Below are 19,269 nucleotides of genomic sequence, written 5' to 3'. Positions count from 1 at the left end.
GAATGCAGCCAAGTATAAAGACTTCAGTTGTATTTCAACCAGCTAGTTAAAAATAAACTGTATGGTCAAAGGGAAGTGATGCTTGGTGGAGAGAAAAAGCTAAATAGTCTTGTGGTGGGGGAAGGCAATAGTTCACACCACCTCAAGGCACTTTTAATGTTAAGGTTTTCATTCAAGCCAGGTGGAAACTCTGAATCTAAGAGCAGCTGCCACTTTACTTCGGTTACCTCAAGAAGAGTATTATAATCACCAAAAATGGTGGTACTTGGTCCAAAACAAAAAAATGAAATGCTACAAAATTGGCGCAACATACACTAGGTTTTCCCAGTGCATTATACAAATATCAGTGCCTTATGCTACATTATGTTTTTGAATCTGGTCCACCAATCTCCTTATAGTTTTGACAAAGTAAAATGACGAACAAGTGCACAAATGCCAACATAACCCATTGAAGTACTGTTAGTTAAACCTGTTTTTACATCTCACAGAAAAACTGTTATGCTTGAATATGTATTGATCATCTTGAATAATGTAGGGGCAAGCCACACACTTACCGCAGCGAAGCAACCTGTCAGCTGGTAAAATTGTAGAGAGTGCATAAAATGGAGGGTTCCTCCCTTCAAAAGTGATGCATAGAGTTCTTTTTTTTATAACAAAAAGTGGGCTGGGAACCCAAAATATTAGAGAGCTCCTTATTACTGGTGATAATGTTCCTGTTATTGTGCAGTATCTGTTTAATACCCTGCCTATCTCTGCAAATGTGGAGAGGGAAGTTCAGTGTGTGGTGTATACGCATGGAGTTTTTGGTGCAGACCTGCAGACCAGAATAATTATCTGTAGAAATTTGGTAGACCTACCCAGGCAAACCTTTGCTAATATGAGCCAGCAAGTCTAGAGGATAGTTTCTATCCTTGAAAAGCCCTGTCAAAAAAGCACATTCATCCAAGAAGTTGGAGTCCTCGCTGATTAAGCGAGAAAGCCTGATGAACTATCCTCTGACCATATCAGCTGCCATAAAAGGTAGATGCTGGCTAGTGTAGTCCAGATAGTTATTACAGTAGGTCTTTTTACAAAATATGTTAGCTGAAAGACTTGGTAACTGGATCAAGCTGAATGTTTGCATCCAGAAACTGAACTGTGTGTCCCATACTAGAAACTGTGAAGGATAAGAAACTGATGCTGCCTGATAAATCCATCAGAAAAGAGTTAAGCTGAGACAAAGTGCCACTCCGAACTAAAAGTAAATCATCAATATAGCGGCAGTAAAAAAGTACATGCTGAAAACCTGGAAAAAGGAGAGAGTATACATCTCCCAACTACTTAAGTCCAAATTAGCATACGCTGGTGCCATTTTAGCCCCCATAGCTACGCCTCTCTATTGTTGAAAGATACGACAGTTGAAATGGAAGAAATCATTATGCAGAACAACTGAAATCAGCTGACAGATAATATCAGTTTTACTGTAGCTTAGCCCTGAGTATTCCAGCTAGAATTTCTTGGTAAGTTAGAGACCTTCAAAGTGGGAAATATTTGAATAAAGAGCCACTACATTAAGGGTCACTAGAAAACAAGTCACCATTTGGAATAAGAAGCTTATTTCCATTTATTACTTGTTGGCATTATTTGGTATTAAACTGAGGATTTTAATATACATTGGTGGGTTGTTCTTTATTGGCTCCATTTGCTGTCAGGCTGATTGTTTGGTTTTTCGTGAATACAGCACAAACCAAAAAGGGATGGTATTGCTGTCTGTAAACATTTAGCTATGGTATGGCATATTTGGCAAAATAAAAGATCCCATTTATTACATCTGCAAACCAGGAATCTGTTTTGCTTCCACAAACTTTGTGCTGCAGCATATTTACATGTGTAGTACGATGCATGAGATGGGGCTGAGTGATCATATTATGTTGTAGATAATCTGTAATAGTATCAAGTCAATTACACTTGGAAGCTTTCATTGTAGGCAGTTCCTAGTAATATCCATTAGGGTAAGCTAAATCGAACTTGACTCAGTAAGTAGTAGCCCTCACTAGTTATAACAGGAGTGAGTGTTTAAGGAGCTGAAAAGTCACTGATGTGAAAATTAGTTTGCGTTATCACTTACCCAGAATGTTTTCTTCTCTTTGTTAGCAGGTACAGTTTAGTTTTGCGGAAACACCTGATTCTCGTGAGCTTGGTAATCCTTAGGTCATGACTTTGAGCTGCCCAGATGACAAGAACAACAAGGGGTAAGTAAAGCAGTATTTTTGCAGTCATTGTCAGTACAGGGACAGTTGATTTTTTGAATTGTTAGGACTGTCAGAAGACTCTAATATGTTCAGTAATACTTTGATTATCACTTAGATGAGTTACAGGCTTGTCATCTTTCTGACAGTTTCTAGTAAGCACTACTAAAGGTCCCTAATTGGTCTAGAATGCAGCATTATGAAAGAAGCATGAGATAACTTCAGCCTGTTGATCTACAGTTCAGCACAGAAGTTGTGGTTTATGGAATAACACAGCCAGTGCTCTCAGACTTTGTGCCCATTTCCCAAGCTTACATTGGTACTGTGACCTTATAGTTGTGTAAGTTTAGGGGTGCCAGTGGGTGAAAGTAGGCAATACTTTTTTGTTGCCACACTAGCTGTATGTACGTTTGTACTATTCAAAATGAGAATTTTCAAGAAAGATCACGGCTGTTAAATTGTCATTGGAACAAATTTTACTTAGCTGTGCTTAAGAATTATGTACTATTTCCATGTAACATAATGGGTAAGCTGTACTTTTACTGAGATGGTGACTTCTGTTTTAGTCTGTAATCCTTGCTTAAGAATGTCTGCCAAAAGAAATCTTGCTTTGTCCTCAAAACTGTAGTGAACCAAGTGATAGAAAGCAGCAAAGTCCTGGAAACATTGGTAGAATTAAGGCAGGCTAATTCCCTCTGCTTCTGAAACATAGCATCATGCCATAATCCCCTCATCCCCTAACACTTACTTCCTCACCCGTATCTGTAACACATTCAGTGAGTTATCCAAGCATGAATCCTTTTTATAATGTACAACAGCTCACCCAAATACTAAAAATTGCCTTCTTTTCACACTTAATCCTAGTGAAATGTTGAACACTAACAAAACTCCCAAAATGATTTAAAACGGTTTACCAGTCATCTCCCTTGACTGTCCACAAATTATCTTGTTATTACATCATTAATTAGCACTCAGCAGATCAAAACAAATACTTTTCATTCTTACTAACCATATCTCTTATCATACTATCTGTCTATACCTTTCAGCACCTGCCCTCTCCCTTGTCTTAGGCTGGACTTCCAATGTTTTTATTTCCTTGCATTGTAGAGTATACTTCTAATACTTTTGTAAAATACTGATTGTCATATTTAATCATCGTTTTTATTGATTATTATTAGAATGCTTTTTATTGAATTTGGTTTTGTGTCTCTGTCACTGATTCTAGTAATGAGGTAGCAGAAGTAGTAGCAGGAATCAGCAAATCCACCCAGTAATGCTTTTCTGAAATCAGCACGTGTGTTCCTTTTGCAAAGTTTTCACTCCTCTACTTATTTTCCATTCTCCTTCTTTATTTTTACTTTTTAGAGCAACTCAATAAGAAGCATTCTTCATTTAAAAAAAAAGCTTTTTTTTTTACTCATATTTTTTTGCATTACTGGTGTCTCCTCATTCTTTATTGTATTCTATGTATTCCACTACTCCACTATCAAAATGTATATATGTGTGTGTGTGTGTGTATGTATATATATATATATATATATATATATATATATATATATATATATATATATGGGTCTACGTCATAAGATCGACAGCTCATTTGGTCGACAACCAGTATTCAGGGCACTTAACAGGGATTTGCCCCCCTCCCCACTGTTGTGTGACCCTGGAGTTGATATATATAGTTAGGGGGGCACACCATTTAAAACATGAAAATACAACAAAAACTACACATTTTAAATGAAAATAGGCTGTGACCCCCACACCCCCCTAACTATATATATCAACTGCAGGGTCGCACAACATTGGAGAGGGGGGCAAATCCTAGGATCTGAAGTAGGGACTTCATTTGTCAGCAACCTGTGGGTCTTGTATCCGATATCGGATCCGAGCCGTCAACTTGTTTCATAGCTAATGGATCCGAGCTCCTAGCTGATCCCCTCACCCATAATCCCCTGCCAACCCTCCATGACCTCAGATCTAGTTTGCCGCGCTTGTGGATGGCTGGATTCCTTGAGCTCTAGCAAAAAATCGTCAGTTAAGTCTGTTTTTCTGTCAAATTTCTCTACCTTTATTTAAAAAAGTGTGTAAGAGTTAGGTTCCCTGTAATATTAAATTTTTTTACATAGTTTTTTCCCTCCCTTCGCTGGTCGTTAGTGAGTGTGTGTTGTGTTTTTGGGGCCTGTGTGTTTGTGTAGCACTCCTTTTTTTCTTTAAAGTATGGCTGAGGCCCCAAAAGCCATTTTTTCTAAATGTACCGAGTGTGGCCATAAGCTCTCCCCGGCTGATGGCCACACTCGGTGCGTTCGGTGCCTTGGGGTTGAACACCGCACCTCAGGCTGTACCATTTGTGCAGCGTTCAACCCCAGGGCACTGAAAGAGCGGAGGTCGAAGCTGGTCCTGGCGGGACCTTTGCCCCCGGACTCAGCTCCGGCCTCCGCTGCTCCCGTGGCACTACCACAGGCTGTGGTTGTTGCCACTCCTGCCCCCCTTCCTTCGGCCGGGACTCAAACTCCCGCTAAAGCACCGGAGGACAGGGAGGCTAGGAGGGAGAAACGGAGGGAGAAGCACCACAAGCGGCGGGCCGAGGCCTCCGCTTCGGCCCCGCCAGCCAAGCGGGCTTCTCCCTCCACTGCTTCTAGGTCTCTTCCTCCTCGGCTCTGATCTCCTTGCTTCTCCCCAGGGCCCGAGGAGGAGGAGGCCCGATCTCCATCGAGGTCATCGAGGCGGCATTCCAGGCCTGCCTCGGTGCCCTCTTCGAGATCAACATTCAACATGTCTGATGCAGACTTGGACCGGATGATGCAAGGATTCATCCAGGCCCAGCTGCAGATGAGAGTGCTCTTGCCTCCCCCCCCCCCCTTCGGGGTGGGGGGAGCTCGACACTATTTTTCGCTCCAATTGCTCCTTCTCCGACCCGCTACCCGGGTTTGAAGCATTCGGAGCCGAGCAGCGTCGGAGCCGGGTTTGGGTCGGCGCCGACAGTACTTGGTACTTCGGATCCGACCCTGCCCTCGAGTCTGTCGGATCCGACCTCTCGGAGCCGTGGCCCAAGCTTCGGATCCAAGGGATTCAGTGTGCCTTCGGCTCCGTCCAGGTCGGAGCGCACTGGTCCTTCAGATCCGATGGTCTCGGCGCCGGTTCCGATCCCTTCATTGGATCCGAGTGGGAGCTGACTCTCGGAGCCCAGAGAGAGTGGTTCCCCCTCGGCCTTCGATGTAGTGGAGAGGGCTGTGTCGAGTGCATCCGGACCCCCCGGCCCTTGTCTCAGCTCCACCCTGCACTCCCTCTCTGCTGGGCCAGACTTCCATCACCCGGCCTAAGGGACAGCCTGCTTCAATGTCCCAGGTAGTTCCATTGGAACAGGATGTTGCTGGCGAGACCTCCTCGGACAGCCCCCCCCGAGGAAGTGTCCCACAAGCATAAGTGCAAGAGGAGGCATGTGGACTCCCCTGAGTCCTTAACTGTGGACACGGACTTGGATGAAGGGGAAGGCTCCCCAAGATCACCCCCTGAGGATGTCTCCTTTGGAGACATCATGGAGATGCTGAGGATCAGAGGTGGGTGGTCTGCCCCCAAGTCTTCCTCCGATGAGTCCGTGTTTCTGGAGGCATTCGAAGCAGGCCCGTCTACCTCTTGGTTGTCCCCTCCGGCCGACCCCTTGGTGGACCTTATTACCACCAGGGCGTGGAAGGACCCGGACACCATGGAGCCAATACCCAAATGCCCGGACAGGATACTAAGCCCCCCCCGCAGACTGGTCACACTGGAACAAGGGTCCCCCCGTAGATGCCATGTTGATGGCGGCAGCCACGAAGAGGGAACTAGCTCAGGAGAGCCCCTCGTCCATCCACCGAGCAAGGAGTCCCGCTCGATGGACTGCTTAAGGAAGTGAGTTTTTAGTTCAGCGACCTTCTCGGTAAGGTCTCTGAACTATATGGCACATGTCATCAGGATGCAGCGGGATCTTATCAAAGAATACGCTGCCTCCCCCCTGAGTCCATGGCGGAGGACAAACAATTGTACTCCACCCGAATGGCCACTCTGAGATCCATTTCAAATACCTCTATGCGGCTATTGTCCCACGCCACCGAGGGAGCCGCTAGAGCTAGCGGAGTGGGCCTAGTCATGAGACGTCAGGCCTGGCTCCGTCATTGTGACTTTGCGGAGCCCTTTAAAGCATCCTTTGCAAACGCCCCTTTCGATGGTTCTGCCCTGTTTGGCAAAATGGTTCGCGAGACACTTGTCCAGAGCGAGAAGGATGGGAAGACGTTGTCTGCCGTCGGAGTCCGCTTCTCTGCCCCCCAGCGGTCCTTTTCGAAAAACCAAAAGGGTCAGAAGAAGATGTGGTTCCGGAAATCGCAACATTCCCAACCCGCTCCGGACAACCAGTCCTTCCATGGCAGAGGAGGACAGGGAGGACACCGCCCCAGGGGCAGAGGGGCTCCGAGAAACTTTGGGTCCAGAGAACCTTTCTCTGACCGGCCCACGCAGCAGCCCTGAAGGGTTGCCCGACTGCTCCACTCTGGAGGCAGTCAGGGGGCGCTTCTCGGAGCACCTAGCAGCATGGGAGTCCATCATGACAGACCGCTGGGTGCTTCGAATTATATCCAGAGGGTACAAAATCCCATTACTTCATGTCCCCAAATTCAAGAACCTCCCCGACGTACCACCCGATCAGAGGGAGGCTGCAGCCGCAGAAATTCAGCAGCTGCTAAGAAAAAGAGCCATCCAGCCCGTCCCCCAAGACCAGCTCGGATTAGGGTTCTACTCCAGGTTCTTTTTGGTGCCAAAAAAGACGGGGGACTTGAGACCGATTCTAGACCTGTCCCGTTTGAACCTGTCGGTAACCAAGGAAAAATTCCGAATGGTCACTCTTCAATCTATTCTCCCCTTCTAAGGGAGAACGATTGGATGTGCTCTATAGACCTCAAGGATGCGTACTACCACATTCTAATGGACAGACGATCCAGGAGGTTCCTCCGCTTCCAGCTGGGAGCCAGTCACTACCAGTTCAGAGTCCTTCCCTTTGGCCTCACCACAGCCCCCAGGGTGTTCACCAAGGTATTAGCAGTGATTGCGGCCCACCTGAGACTCCAGGGAATACAGGTCTTTCCGTACCTGGACGACTGGCTCCTGACCGCCCCAACAAGGCATCTACTTTGCTCAGCCAGAGATTTCTTTCTCCGCCTAGCCCCCCACAGTTAGGCATCACCATCAATGCCGACAAATCCTTTCTGGCCCCGACACAAGTCATAGAATTCATAAGAGCCAGAATAGACAGCAGAGATCTACGAGCCTTTCTGACGTTGGAACGACTACGGAATTTGCAACTTCATGTGCGGGCTATCCTCCAATCAGAGACCCCACCGGCGGAGTTGGTCCTGAGGGTGCTGGGCTCCATGGTGGCAGCAATAACGCTCCTTCCGTGCGACCGTCTGAACATTCAGGTACTGCAGTGGACCCTTCTAGTACAATGGTCCTTTCTGTCTTTTCCTCTCCATCACCCCATTGCTATCAGCAAGGCTTGCAGGAGGGCTCTGTTATGGTGGCTCCATGCTCCGGACCTCCATATGGGCCGACCCTTCTGCACCTCTCCCCCTCTCACCACGGTGACCACGGACGCCTCCCGCCTCGGGTGGGGGGGGGGCATTATTCAGGCAGGACCGTCCAAGGCACGTGGAACGATACAGAGACCTCCCAGCATATCAACGTTCTGGAGATGAGAGCGGTGCTATACGCGTTGCAAGCACTTCAGAATCTCCTCCTCGTAGGAACGATTGCAATTCAGTCGGACAACATGTCGGTTGTCTGGTACATTAACAAACAGGGGAACCAGGTCTTACACTCTATGCCGCGAAGCCATGAGAGTGTGGGAATGGGCGATTTCCACCAACCGCTTTCTGATTGCAACGCACATTCCGGGGTGGGCCAACATCCTAGCGGACAAACTCAGCCGCACCCTTCTTACCCCATACTAGTGGTCTCTCAACCCACTAGTAGCGAAGCAGATATTCGCAATATGGGGGCAACCCTGCTGCGATCTTTTTGCCTCTCCCTCAAACACCAAATGCGGCAATTTCTTCACTCTGATTCCCCCTCCAGGGGAAACCCCAAGAGACGCTCTGGTGCATGCTTGGGCACTCGGTCTACTTTATGCCTATCCTCCTCTACCCCTGATGCTGCAACTCTTACAGAAAGCCTCGCGGTTGGGGAGCAGGATGATCCTCATTGCCCCATTCTGGCCTCGGCAAATTTGGTTCCCTTACCTGTGGTCTCACCTAGTGAATCCCCCTTGGATTCTGGATCCCAGTCCAGATATAATCTCCCATCCGTCGGACTTACCGACCCCAAATCTGGACAATCTGAAGCTGACAGCTTGGTTGCTCCAGTTCCACTCCTAGTTAGGACTCCTGGTATCTCTTCACCAGTCAAAGCCATCCTTGTGGCAGCGCATAAGCCCTCCACCAGGAAAGTGTACCACAGTAAATGGAAGCGTTTCTCCGTCTGGGCGAAGCATCATAATCTAGATCCCTTTACGGCTCCTCTTCCATCCATATTAGACTTCCTAACCGAACTTTTTCAGGAAGGCGCTAGTTGCTCAACTGTCAAAGTGCAATTGGCTGCCATCTCCCATTACCATGTGGGACATGACACAGGGCCCTTGATGTTGGCCAAATTGTGTAAAACCTTTCTCAAGGGCACCTTTTTGCTTAGACCCCCTATAAAAGAAGCCGTACCACCTTGGGATCTTTCACTAGTTCTTCAAACCCTGACTGCTCCACCTTTTGAACCTGCTGCTTCAGTAGATCTCAAATACTTGTCCTGGAAAACAGCATTCCTTGTAGCCATTACTTCTGCGAAAAGAGTTTCGGAGCTTTAAGCTCTTTCTGTGAAGCCTCCTTATTTGATCTTTCATCCGGACAGAGTTTACCTCAGGATCAATCCCTCTTTCCTTCCCAAAATAGCATCAGAAACCAATATAAATCAATCCATAAATTTACTGGTTTTCTTTCCTAAATATCAGAATAAAGGAGAGTACAAGTTGCACTCATTAGATGTTCATAGGCAGCTACGTTTTTATACTCATAGAACAGCTGGTCACAGACAATCTGACCAGCTGTTCATTTCCTTTGCCAAATTTAATTTGGGGAAAGCAATATCAAAAATATCTCTATCACGCTGGATTTCACAATGTATCCTGTTAGCGTACCAAGCTTCTGGGAGACCTGCACCTGAAGGAGTTTGCACCTGAAGGAGTTCGCACACATTCCACTCGTTCCATCTCTACTTCTGCGGCCTTCAAATCTAGAGTTCCATTGGATGATATTTGTTCGGCAGCTACTTGGGCCTCATCTCATACTTTTATTAACCACTACAAACTGGACGTGATTTCTAGAGGGAGAGCATCCTTTGGCTCTGCGGTGCTCCGCAATATCCTTCCATGATGGCCACCCAAGATTCAGGTAGCTGGGGACTCTGTCCCACAGGTTGCTGACAAATGAAGTCCCTACTTCAGATTAAGAAGTTATGTACTCACCTTAACGTTCCATCTGAGTAGGCAGCTTCATTTGTCTGCAGCCACCCCCCCCCCTTCCCCCTGGCCTTCAGCGGATCTATGTAAGTTGGAATACCCTTTTTGGGTACATATTGAGGGGCAAACTTGATCTGAGGTCATGGAGGGTTGGCAGGGAATTATGGGTGAGGGGAGGAGCTAGGAGCTCAGATCCATTAGCTATGAAACAAGTTGCCGGCTCGGATCCGATATCGGATCCAAGACCCACAGGTTGCAGACAAATGAAGCTACCTACTCGGATGGAACGTTATGGTGAGTACATAACTTCTTATTTTTGCCTTGAATACTGGTTGTCGACCAAATGAGCTGTCGATCAAATGGTCTGTCGATCTTATAAAGTAGACCCATATATATATATATATATATATATATATATATATATATGTGTGTGTGTGTGTGTATTTTTCTTTTTAAGTTACATTTGTACTAGTGTTTATTTGATGATGATTAATTCTGTGGAGCTTTTCTCCCCAGGCCTTCGATGACTACACAGCCTGTAATACTCTGCATGTGGTTTTGAACTTCTATCTGCAAAGGCATTCTGTATCCCCAATTAGAAGATGGATTGCCCCTAGTAGTGTACTCCTCCACATCAAATACCACTGATTTATCAACTCTGTCTAATTAATTATGTAGATTAATTCTCCTTTCCCATCATTGTATATGGCAGTACTATATGCTTGCACATGCAAAGTGGCTCCCCATCATAAATAAGCTTGACCTTTTGTACCTTATGCAGATTTACAAATTATTCATCAGCACCAGTACACTGCAATGCTCCTCAAAAGTTAACCACATCTACTTCAGCCTGTCCGTCCTCCAGTGATCAGTCACTGTTTGATCATATCTTTTCAGCCATCTACCCAAAACTGAGAGACAGCCTTTTTTAGGCATTAAAGTCTGTAGTACCCTTAGTGAATTCAGAACTCAACTTCTAAAATAGCTTCAAGATAGATTCAAAGGCATCTGTTTCCAGCATCCTGGCATCGCTTAAATTCACACAATACATAAATTATTTCACCCTCAGGCAACTAATCAGGGTAGATTATCATGCTCTCCTTTAATTAGACATCACTACCAGTCTGTTATTTCACATGCAGTATAAATACTTCAAATACTGTTTATGTAATGTAAATGTTTGTGGGTACACCTCTATCTTTTTGCATATACCCATGTATAAATAAGCTTCTATGTCCTGTTATTATCGTTAGCCACCAGTTTGTATTTTTATTTTGAATAACTATATGTTGCATTCTCTATTATTTTGTATGTTCTCAGTGTCTGCAATGGGTGACTTATGATCAGTCCACCACTCTGGTAAACAAACAAGCAAGTAATAAGAAGTAAAAATTAGTGAAGATTAAAGGTTCAGGTATTGAGCTCTAGAAAACTTATGTTTGCAGGGGTTTGGAGGGTGAAGTTGAGGACTTGAAGTACTCACATATGGCGTGGTCTTGAAGTACCAGTGAACAAAGAAGGGTGTTATTACTAAGTGTACAGAATAGAAGGGCTTGGAATTATCTGTGTGAATGAATACCATGTTAGGTGGAGCAGAGAAGCCTGTTTATGATCAAGATGATGTGTTGCTTGAGTAGGCACAGCCTTTTGTGGTGGTGTCATAAAAGAAGGCAGTATTTAAATGAGATGGTAGTTGTCCTTGAAGGTTGGAGTTGGAATTGTAGATGTATTGCTAATGCATAACTGTTGTACTTTATAGGTATGGTAGTGAAACTGTTGCTTAAATTTGTATTAAAGACAAAGATGTGGATGAGAGAGAAGTAAAATATCGCTGAAGTATTGTTAGGGGAGTTGTACTATGTGTATGTGATGACTGGAGTTTTGCTGTTTTGGCAGCAAAATGTGTGACCATAGCAAGTGCAGAGCTTTGTGTTGGGGTTGTCAGTGTGATGATGGGGAAGTAGAATGAGACTGTTTGGGACTGACGTTTTAGGATGGGATGTCAATTACTGAGTCCACCATAAAGTGTGCAGAGTTAATTTCAGTCTAAACCAGCAATAGTCACTGTGCTTTACTGTGATTAATGTTCACTTTGTGTCATAGCATTCTGTCAGAGCAAAAGTGGTACATAAGCTTACGTGCTTCCTAACCAATAACGTTGACGGAGAAAGCAGGTTTTGGTGTTTTACATTTCAAAAATGCTACATGTGTGGATTAATTTTAATGGAAGTACTACTGCTATCTTGCATAATGCTTGTACATTTCAAAAATATGCTGTAGTTAGACAGCATGCCCCAAACCAGTTATTAGAAGTTAAAAAGTATATAGTTGAGTTTTACGTGTAAAACAGCATATTTTTAACCCATTTAGCAGGCAAAGAAGGGCTGCCATGAGTGATAAACGGCATTGTACTTTGTGCCATCAAAGCATATCCATGGCAGATCTCACCAGAAACTTTATCTTCTTTCCAGTTTTAAATACTGCCTGGCAGTCATGCACAGCTAATACACTGTGCTGTGCAAATTAGTATGAGCAATGGTAATGTTGCAGGCTGTGGGGGATTCAAAGATACTGTGCATCTGTGCAATGGTGAAAATAGCACATGCCAATAACTGCATAATGACATGGAAATAATCCAGGCAGGGTTGTCCACTTTCCCCTTTGTTGTTTACATTATATTTAGAACCACTGGCAAAGAAAATAAGGGACTCAGAAATTCAAGGATATAATTGGTATGGTAGTCAGGAAAAGTTGGCTCTATTTGCAGATGATTTTTTTTTCATACATGACAAAACCAGAAAAGGACAGTGTTGTGAAACATTTTGAGTTTCAGATCTTCTTGGGATACAGAATTAATGAAGCTAAAACCAAGGCAATAGCGGTGAATTGTGTACCCACACACAAATTGTTCCAACAATATCCATATTTATGGGAACATGATAAAATGAAGTATTTGGGAGTATGGATTAAAAAATAACTCTGTTGTGGCAGCTAAGGATATGTGAGATATGTGAGAAGAGACTAAACAGAAAGTAATACAAAAATCAAGAAACTGGAAACTTTGTTATATGGATACTAAGATACAAGCAATTAAAATGTTTTTAGTCCCTTTAGTCTTATACACAGGTCAGGCATATTTTTATCAACCAGAGAAGAAGCTGTGGATAGCAATTAAAAAAGAGTTGAATGATTTTGTCTGGGAAGGGAAGACAACAAGGGTCAAGAGGGATAAGATGATTCTTTCAATAGAACAAGGTGGACTAGGATTACCCAGTTTGAGGGGGGTGTTTTACACCAACACAGTTAAGGCTCTTATACATAGCAAAATCAGAAAACTATAATTCAAAGTGGAAAGGAATGATGACAATACAGGGTGGAGCTAAAGAAATAAGGAGAGATTGGAATTCTGGATGCAGACTCTTAAGGAGAACAACAAAAATCATACAGAGTATTATATTCATAAAATAGCAGGGAGTATTCTAAGAACTAAACCAGCACGCGAATGGAGAAGAGAGATTCTGCCAATAGGGATGGCTGTGGTTAGGGATACAGATAATAGGTAAGAGGGGGCTGGAATTTATTAGAGAAGATTGGCAAAGGAACCAAGGCATTGGGAGCAAATAACTAGAAAGTGAAAGAAAATAGAATGGCAAAAGGCCAAGAATTTATTTGGACTGCAGGTTAGAGATTGCCTTCCCTACATACCTCTCAACTGTACAGATTTTCACAGAATGTCCAGATTTTTGCCTTGAATATTTGATCTGGTTCACGTAAAACCTGTGGTTTTCTGGCAAATTACAGAGGATTGAAGTCACTAAATAATGACCAAATAATGACATACATTTGAGTTTCAGACTTAATATCCCTCAGAAAATACATGGTAACACTAATCATGTTATGCTAGCAGCTTTCTGAGCTTATAAGAGCAAAAAATCTGTCCCTAATTTTGGGCCTTTGTCTCCCCATCATTTTAGAATTTGTCCAGATTTCTTGTTGTTGAGGTTGAGAGATATGCGTTCCCTGTCGAGGCTTGATATCCGAGTATAGACAAAGAAAAGAAATAGGGGGTTCTAAATGAAAGACCAACACTGTTAAGAGTTTTTAGTAGAATCTAAAACAGAAGCCACTGTCAAAAAAGGAATAATTAGTAAAGCATGTAAAATATTGTATGATAATTATAAGAATCAATCAGAGGAGCTTGGAAAGGATTGGGAAGAGAGATTGGATAAGCAATTCACAAAGAGACAATGGGGGTGTGTATGTATATCTCCCAAATATGCAACAAAGTCTAGAAGATTTAGGATCTTTGCCTGGATGTGTTTACATAGGTATTTTTATACCCCAAGTAGACTCCAAAGAATTTTTCCTCAGGTGGATAGCAAATGTTGGAGATGTGATGAGCAAGAAAGAGGTGTCTGGGAACATATTTTTTGGGAGTGTAATGAGCTGTCAGATTTTAGGGATTCCTTGCAGACCGCTTTGTCGGAGATGCTTGGTGAGCGGATTGGATTGAATGGGGAGATGATTTTTTTTTTGAGCTATGATATAGAATCAGAATCGCCTAGACATAAAGCCTTGCTGAGTCTAATTATGGAGGCTGCCAAAAAAGCAATTACTAAAAAAAGGAAATCAGTCTAGACCAACTTTACTAGTAGTAGTGAATATAGTAACAGTGATAAAACAAATGGAATTTAGAAAAGGGAAATAGCAAACTGCATAGGAAAAATGGGAATTGTGGGAACAGTATATGCAGAGAAGGAATGAGGTTTAAGAGGCAAGATTTGAATGAGTCATATAATGCTTAACTGACAATGACTGGATAGGTTATAAGTGATGTATAATGTCTGCAACTACAGTTGTTTCAAAGGTGTCTGTGATGTATAATGTTTTTAGCTGAAGTGGTGTAATTTTGTTTGTTTTTCATTTATATAAATGCAAGATTGCCTATGTCATGATAATTTAATAAAGATGTTTATTGAGAAGAAAATGACATGGAAATGACAAACCCCAAGCAAATGAGTCACAAGGATTATGTAGTTGTAGAAATCCACAATGCTAGAGTTATCCATAAACAGACCTAAACAACGGTACTGCATACCCATTTTTGAATGCCACCATTTATGATGTACTACAAGATCCATGGTAGGAACAGCAGCAGCAACAGTAGTACAGCAGCATGTATTGGGAGCTGCTGTTGTAGACAGTGCGATCAGTTGTGTGTCATACTTCTCTGCACCACCAGAGGAGGTTGAGACTGTACCCTTGGCATACCTCCAGCTGACAGAACAGCAAGCTGTGGAACATTTCCAAGTGGACAGGGACAGTATAAGGAACTAGAAGCAGAACTAAGGGGGATGCAAGTTATACCGTTAAGTATCTTAACTGTAGGGGACACAATAGGGATATCACAGGTCTCAATCTTGTGAATACTAGACTACTGTTTGATATAATTCTACAATATGTAGAGGAAAATATTTGGTGAGTAAGGACAGCAAATGAGGGAACCAAAACTACAAAGGACTTCTATGACATGCACATATCCCCTGAGGTATAGCCATCAATTTAACATGTGTTGCTATCAAGGCCCCACCTGTTTGTGGGGGCCTATAATACAGCAACAAGAAGGACTTCCATTCTCCTAAACTGGCAGATGGTATGTAATGCCCAGACCATTATAATATGTCTGTGCACCACTTGGGCAGTTCAGGTGATTCACACATTCGGCATGCACCCAACCTTTGCTGGTGGTTCCTGTGAGAGGACTTCCTACAGAGTCATCTGGTTGGTAGATGCATGCACATGCTTGATAGGCAAGTCTAGAAACACAATGTGTAAGGAGAAAGCCGATCACATATAATTTGCCTTTTGTTACAGACCGTACTGGATGTGCCCAAGAGCTTTAGTTGATGACCCTGAAGTGCAACACACAGACCATGTTAAAATGCAAAATATAGCATCACATGTAAAGGGACTCTTCTAGTGTATAGACCTCTCAAAATGGGCACTGCAAAATAGTCCAAATATTTGCAGCAAGATCTTTGTTGTGTGCTGTGCTACGTAACAAATCTTTGCACATACAAATGTTATCACCAAGTGAATATTATGGCATGACCTTCCATTCCAGTCATAACAGCAATGCAGGGTGGAGAATCAGGGGAGGAACATGTAGCAGCAGTGCCTCAGTCATGGCAGAGGTGGGTGCAGTGCCTTACAGCATTGGCAAGCAGCATGTGTTGCATAGCTATAGGCCTTGATATAGAAAACACAGAAAAAAGATATATGGTATCACACTGATACTATATAGGGTAGCACATAGACTTGATATGCTGTGTGTCAGACATCTCTAAGCCGCCCTAACAGGTGAGGCAGGTGAGACAAAGTGATGAGACTCCACTGTAATAAGCGGTAGAGCCATGAACATAAACATGGTATTCACTTACTGTAGAAGGTTGTTTGGGAGTCAAGGATCACATTCTCCAGGAGTGAAATTTAGCTGCAATAACATGACTGTGTTGGCATCTGGTTTCAGACCTTGATGCTGTCTTCTCAGGAGTGCACATGCATCCATCCTGATGGGATATCATATTTGTTGAGCCTCATGGCCATCATTGGGCATAACCTGGATGACTCCCTTGACTGGAGTGGCAGGCTATGTACCCACATGTGACACCCCTCCAATTTATGTTGCACATCCATGCTTCAACATATGTGGCCCTATAGCTCAACACTCCTTACAGCGTATCTTTCCCATGGATTCCTTTGTCCACTGTTAGTCCCCTATCACAAGCACATAGTACTGTGCCATACTTGTGTCAGGGGTTCCCAGTTATTCTTCCACCAAGTTGTCTGCCTTACTCTCACTGACAACCACCACATGGTCTGTTGTGATATGTTACCAGACAGGACTCTTTGTAACTCTGAGATGCTCCATGTATACAGAGACTTGAGTGAAATTCTTCTGCTTAAAATGCTGTGGTTGTGCAGTGTTGCAGTAAATGTCACTGGCACTTTATATTGTACTGACAAAGGCCATTTAGTGCAGTGGGTATGCTAATGAAGCAAGTTAGTGCCATTGTCAGAGTCACTGTAAGTGCAGTGTGTGTGCTATCAGTACATGTTGACATGAAGCTTGAACATCACTGTGAAAAGAAGCATGTGACCTCTGTGCCCATGCATACAGCAAGTATATGTCTATAATACCATGATGTAGCACTAAGCTATGTCTCTGTCTCACTGTATAGTTCTACACTGCATGGCACACAGTTCAGAAAAATAAGTCCGTATTCCTGAGCTGCAGTTGTGATCCTCGAGTGGACTTGATTGAGTGTCATGGATATTTCTAGGACTGTGGAATGCAGACTCTAAATTGGTGTGCCAGAGAGAACAGGAATTTTCTCTTCTTCCTGCACTGGAACATCGTGGAGCACTTAGTGGGAACGGTTCATTGTGGAAAGTAGATGCCTGCCATGAGATGACTAGAATAATAAATGATAAATGATGCCATTGGCATCAGCAGTTCTGGTGAGCAGTACCAGCGTTGTAAGAATGACCTGAAATTATACCACCCTGACCTGCTTCAGCAGTGGTTGGCAGAGTTTAAGGGGAGAGAGCCTGGAAAGTATTGTATGCATTTTTTTTCAATATTGTTTTCTACTCAGCTGTTGCACATGTATGCTTAAAAATGCACGCATTGTTTTCCATTGGCAGAGGGGTGCATCTGAGCATGACTGGTATTGCAGAAGGTAGGCGTGCCTCTCTTAGCAAGGAGATGTATATGATGTTTGTGCCAGTCCACTGTACAACTGTGATTGTGTTGTAGCATATGTGTGATAGCTTTACCCCACTGTGTCATTCTTCTGCAGATTAAGTTATTGAAGAGAAAGAGGTAAAGCAGCAGCCACCTTGCTATGGGCTGGCTAATGCTTCTCATGCTGGGGTAGTAATGGCTACCAGGTCTGCTTCACAGCAAAGGGATGATGCTTTCCCTGCTGGAGGTGACCTAGAGGGCTCACTGGTGCCCTCTGTATCTGCTTCTTAGGAGGAGGGGGTAAAGGCTGTTTTCCTAAAAGTAGACCAAAAGGCATCTGCTGTGGTCCCCTGGCATCAGCTGCAGAAGCTTGTTTCTGCTGATGTGCTCTGGTGACTGGATGCCCATATCCACAATGTGAAATGCTTTTTGGCATGACTGTCAGGGTTGCACAACTGGCGGTCCCAACCCATTGGGCCACCATCAGAGCAGCCATCTTACAACATTGGCCACACAGTCATTGATGCCTGGTTTTGTTGCTGTTTGCAATGACCCGGCATCCAGCCATGCCAGGACACCACGCTGTCTTCATCCTGGTGTTTTCTGTCCTTCATGTTTCATTCTACATTAATTGTTTGTTATTCAACCCACTCCATCACATCTTGTTTACTCGGTGTACGTTTGTGTCATCCACTGTCCTACCCCCTTTTTGTATGTATACTGCCTTTGTCTGTGTTCTGTGTTTGTCTGTCTCTGCTGCTCTTCTGCTTGTTCCATCCACAGTCATCCCTCACTACACTCCCTGCCTACCCTTCTTCTGAGGGGCTCTTTTCCAACAACCCCCCCATCTTTCATACCTTATACTTACCCTTGCATATTTTCCTAGCTTGCTATTCTCCCATTTCCTACTTTCTTATCTAACCTATTTCCTCCCCAGTCATATGATAAACAGAGCTACCACTTAGCTGTGCACAGTCATATATGAATATGTTGGCTGCTTTGCTGCCTTTTTGTATCAGATTGGTACTACAGTTGCAGCTGTATGGTGCTATACTGCACACAAGTGCTCATTTCTTGGCCATGTTTCCACACTTCTGTGCCTTGCCTCTTATATCCATCACATCATTCCTGTAGACTACTGTAATGCTGCTTCAGACATAGATCAGCCTAGTTTTGTCTGTCCTAGTATGTCTATTCTTTTCTTTTCTAATGCTGTCATTTACTTGCTATGCCAGCACTGCTCAATGCCTGATATTGTCTGACTAGCTGTGCAGCGCTTTCTGTGGCAGTCTCCTTGAAAACTCAGTTCTGAAGAGAAATGCAACACTTCCTTGTGAATCTCAGCCACTGTTTCTGCATTTGCAAACTACATTTGACGCTTGTGATCTGGGATGTGTCCCACTAATCAGTTGGTTGGTCTTTCTGTCCTGTTTATTTAAATTTATTAAGTATGGTAGCCAGTGATCCACCATATGTACCATTTAATGGTCAGAGCAAAGGTAAAAAAAAATATAGAAGCGAAATCTATACAGAAGAATAAAATCAAATAAATGCAAAATAGAACTACAACAAAAAACAAAGGTAGTGCCTTTGGTTATGGTTAATGATTATGTAAAAGGGGCCTTGAAAAATAAATTGTTTGTAAACAAGGAAGCTCACATTCATCATGTTTGCATTCAAAATGTATTTAATTTATCTTCATGGTTTCAAACACTTCTTGTTAATTTGAGTTACTGCAAATACCAACCTCCAAAACTTTT

General features: G+C 43.6%; 1 protein-coding gene across 2 annotated transcripts in view; it reads left to right on the top strand.

Annotated features, from left to right (window-relative positions):
* Positions 1-19,269, top strand: part of LOC122807596 (myosin-IIIb-like) — a 2,420,886-nt gene that overhangs the window by 2,397,612 nt on the left and 4,005 nt on the right. Inside the window, exon 29 of one of the 2 annotated variants that reach the window (XM_044078517.1) lies at positions 2,137-2,231. In XM_044078517.1, coding sequence (XP_043934452.1) covers positions 2,137-2,190 — 54 coding nt within the window. In that variant the 3' untranslated portion in view covers positions 2,191-2,231. Of the gene's footprint in view, positions 1-2,133; positions 2,232-19,269 lie in introns of both variants that reach the window. The other variant, XM_044078510.1, reaches the window with a different exon arrangement.

The sequence above is a fragment of the Protopterus annectens genome, chromosome 1.part1, assembly GCF_019279795.1.
Source record: "Protopterus annectens isolate FY-2018-M chromosome 1.part1, PAN1.0, whole genome shotgun sequence".
NCBI lineage: Eukaryota > Metazoa > Chordata > Ceratodontiformes > Protopteridae > Protopterus > Protopterus annectens.
Note: the sequence above shows the minus strand (reverse complement) of the source record. Positions and strands in the feature narration are given on the sequence as shown.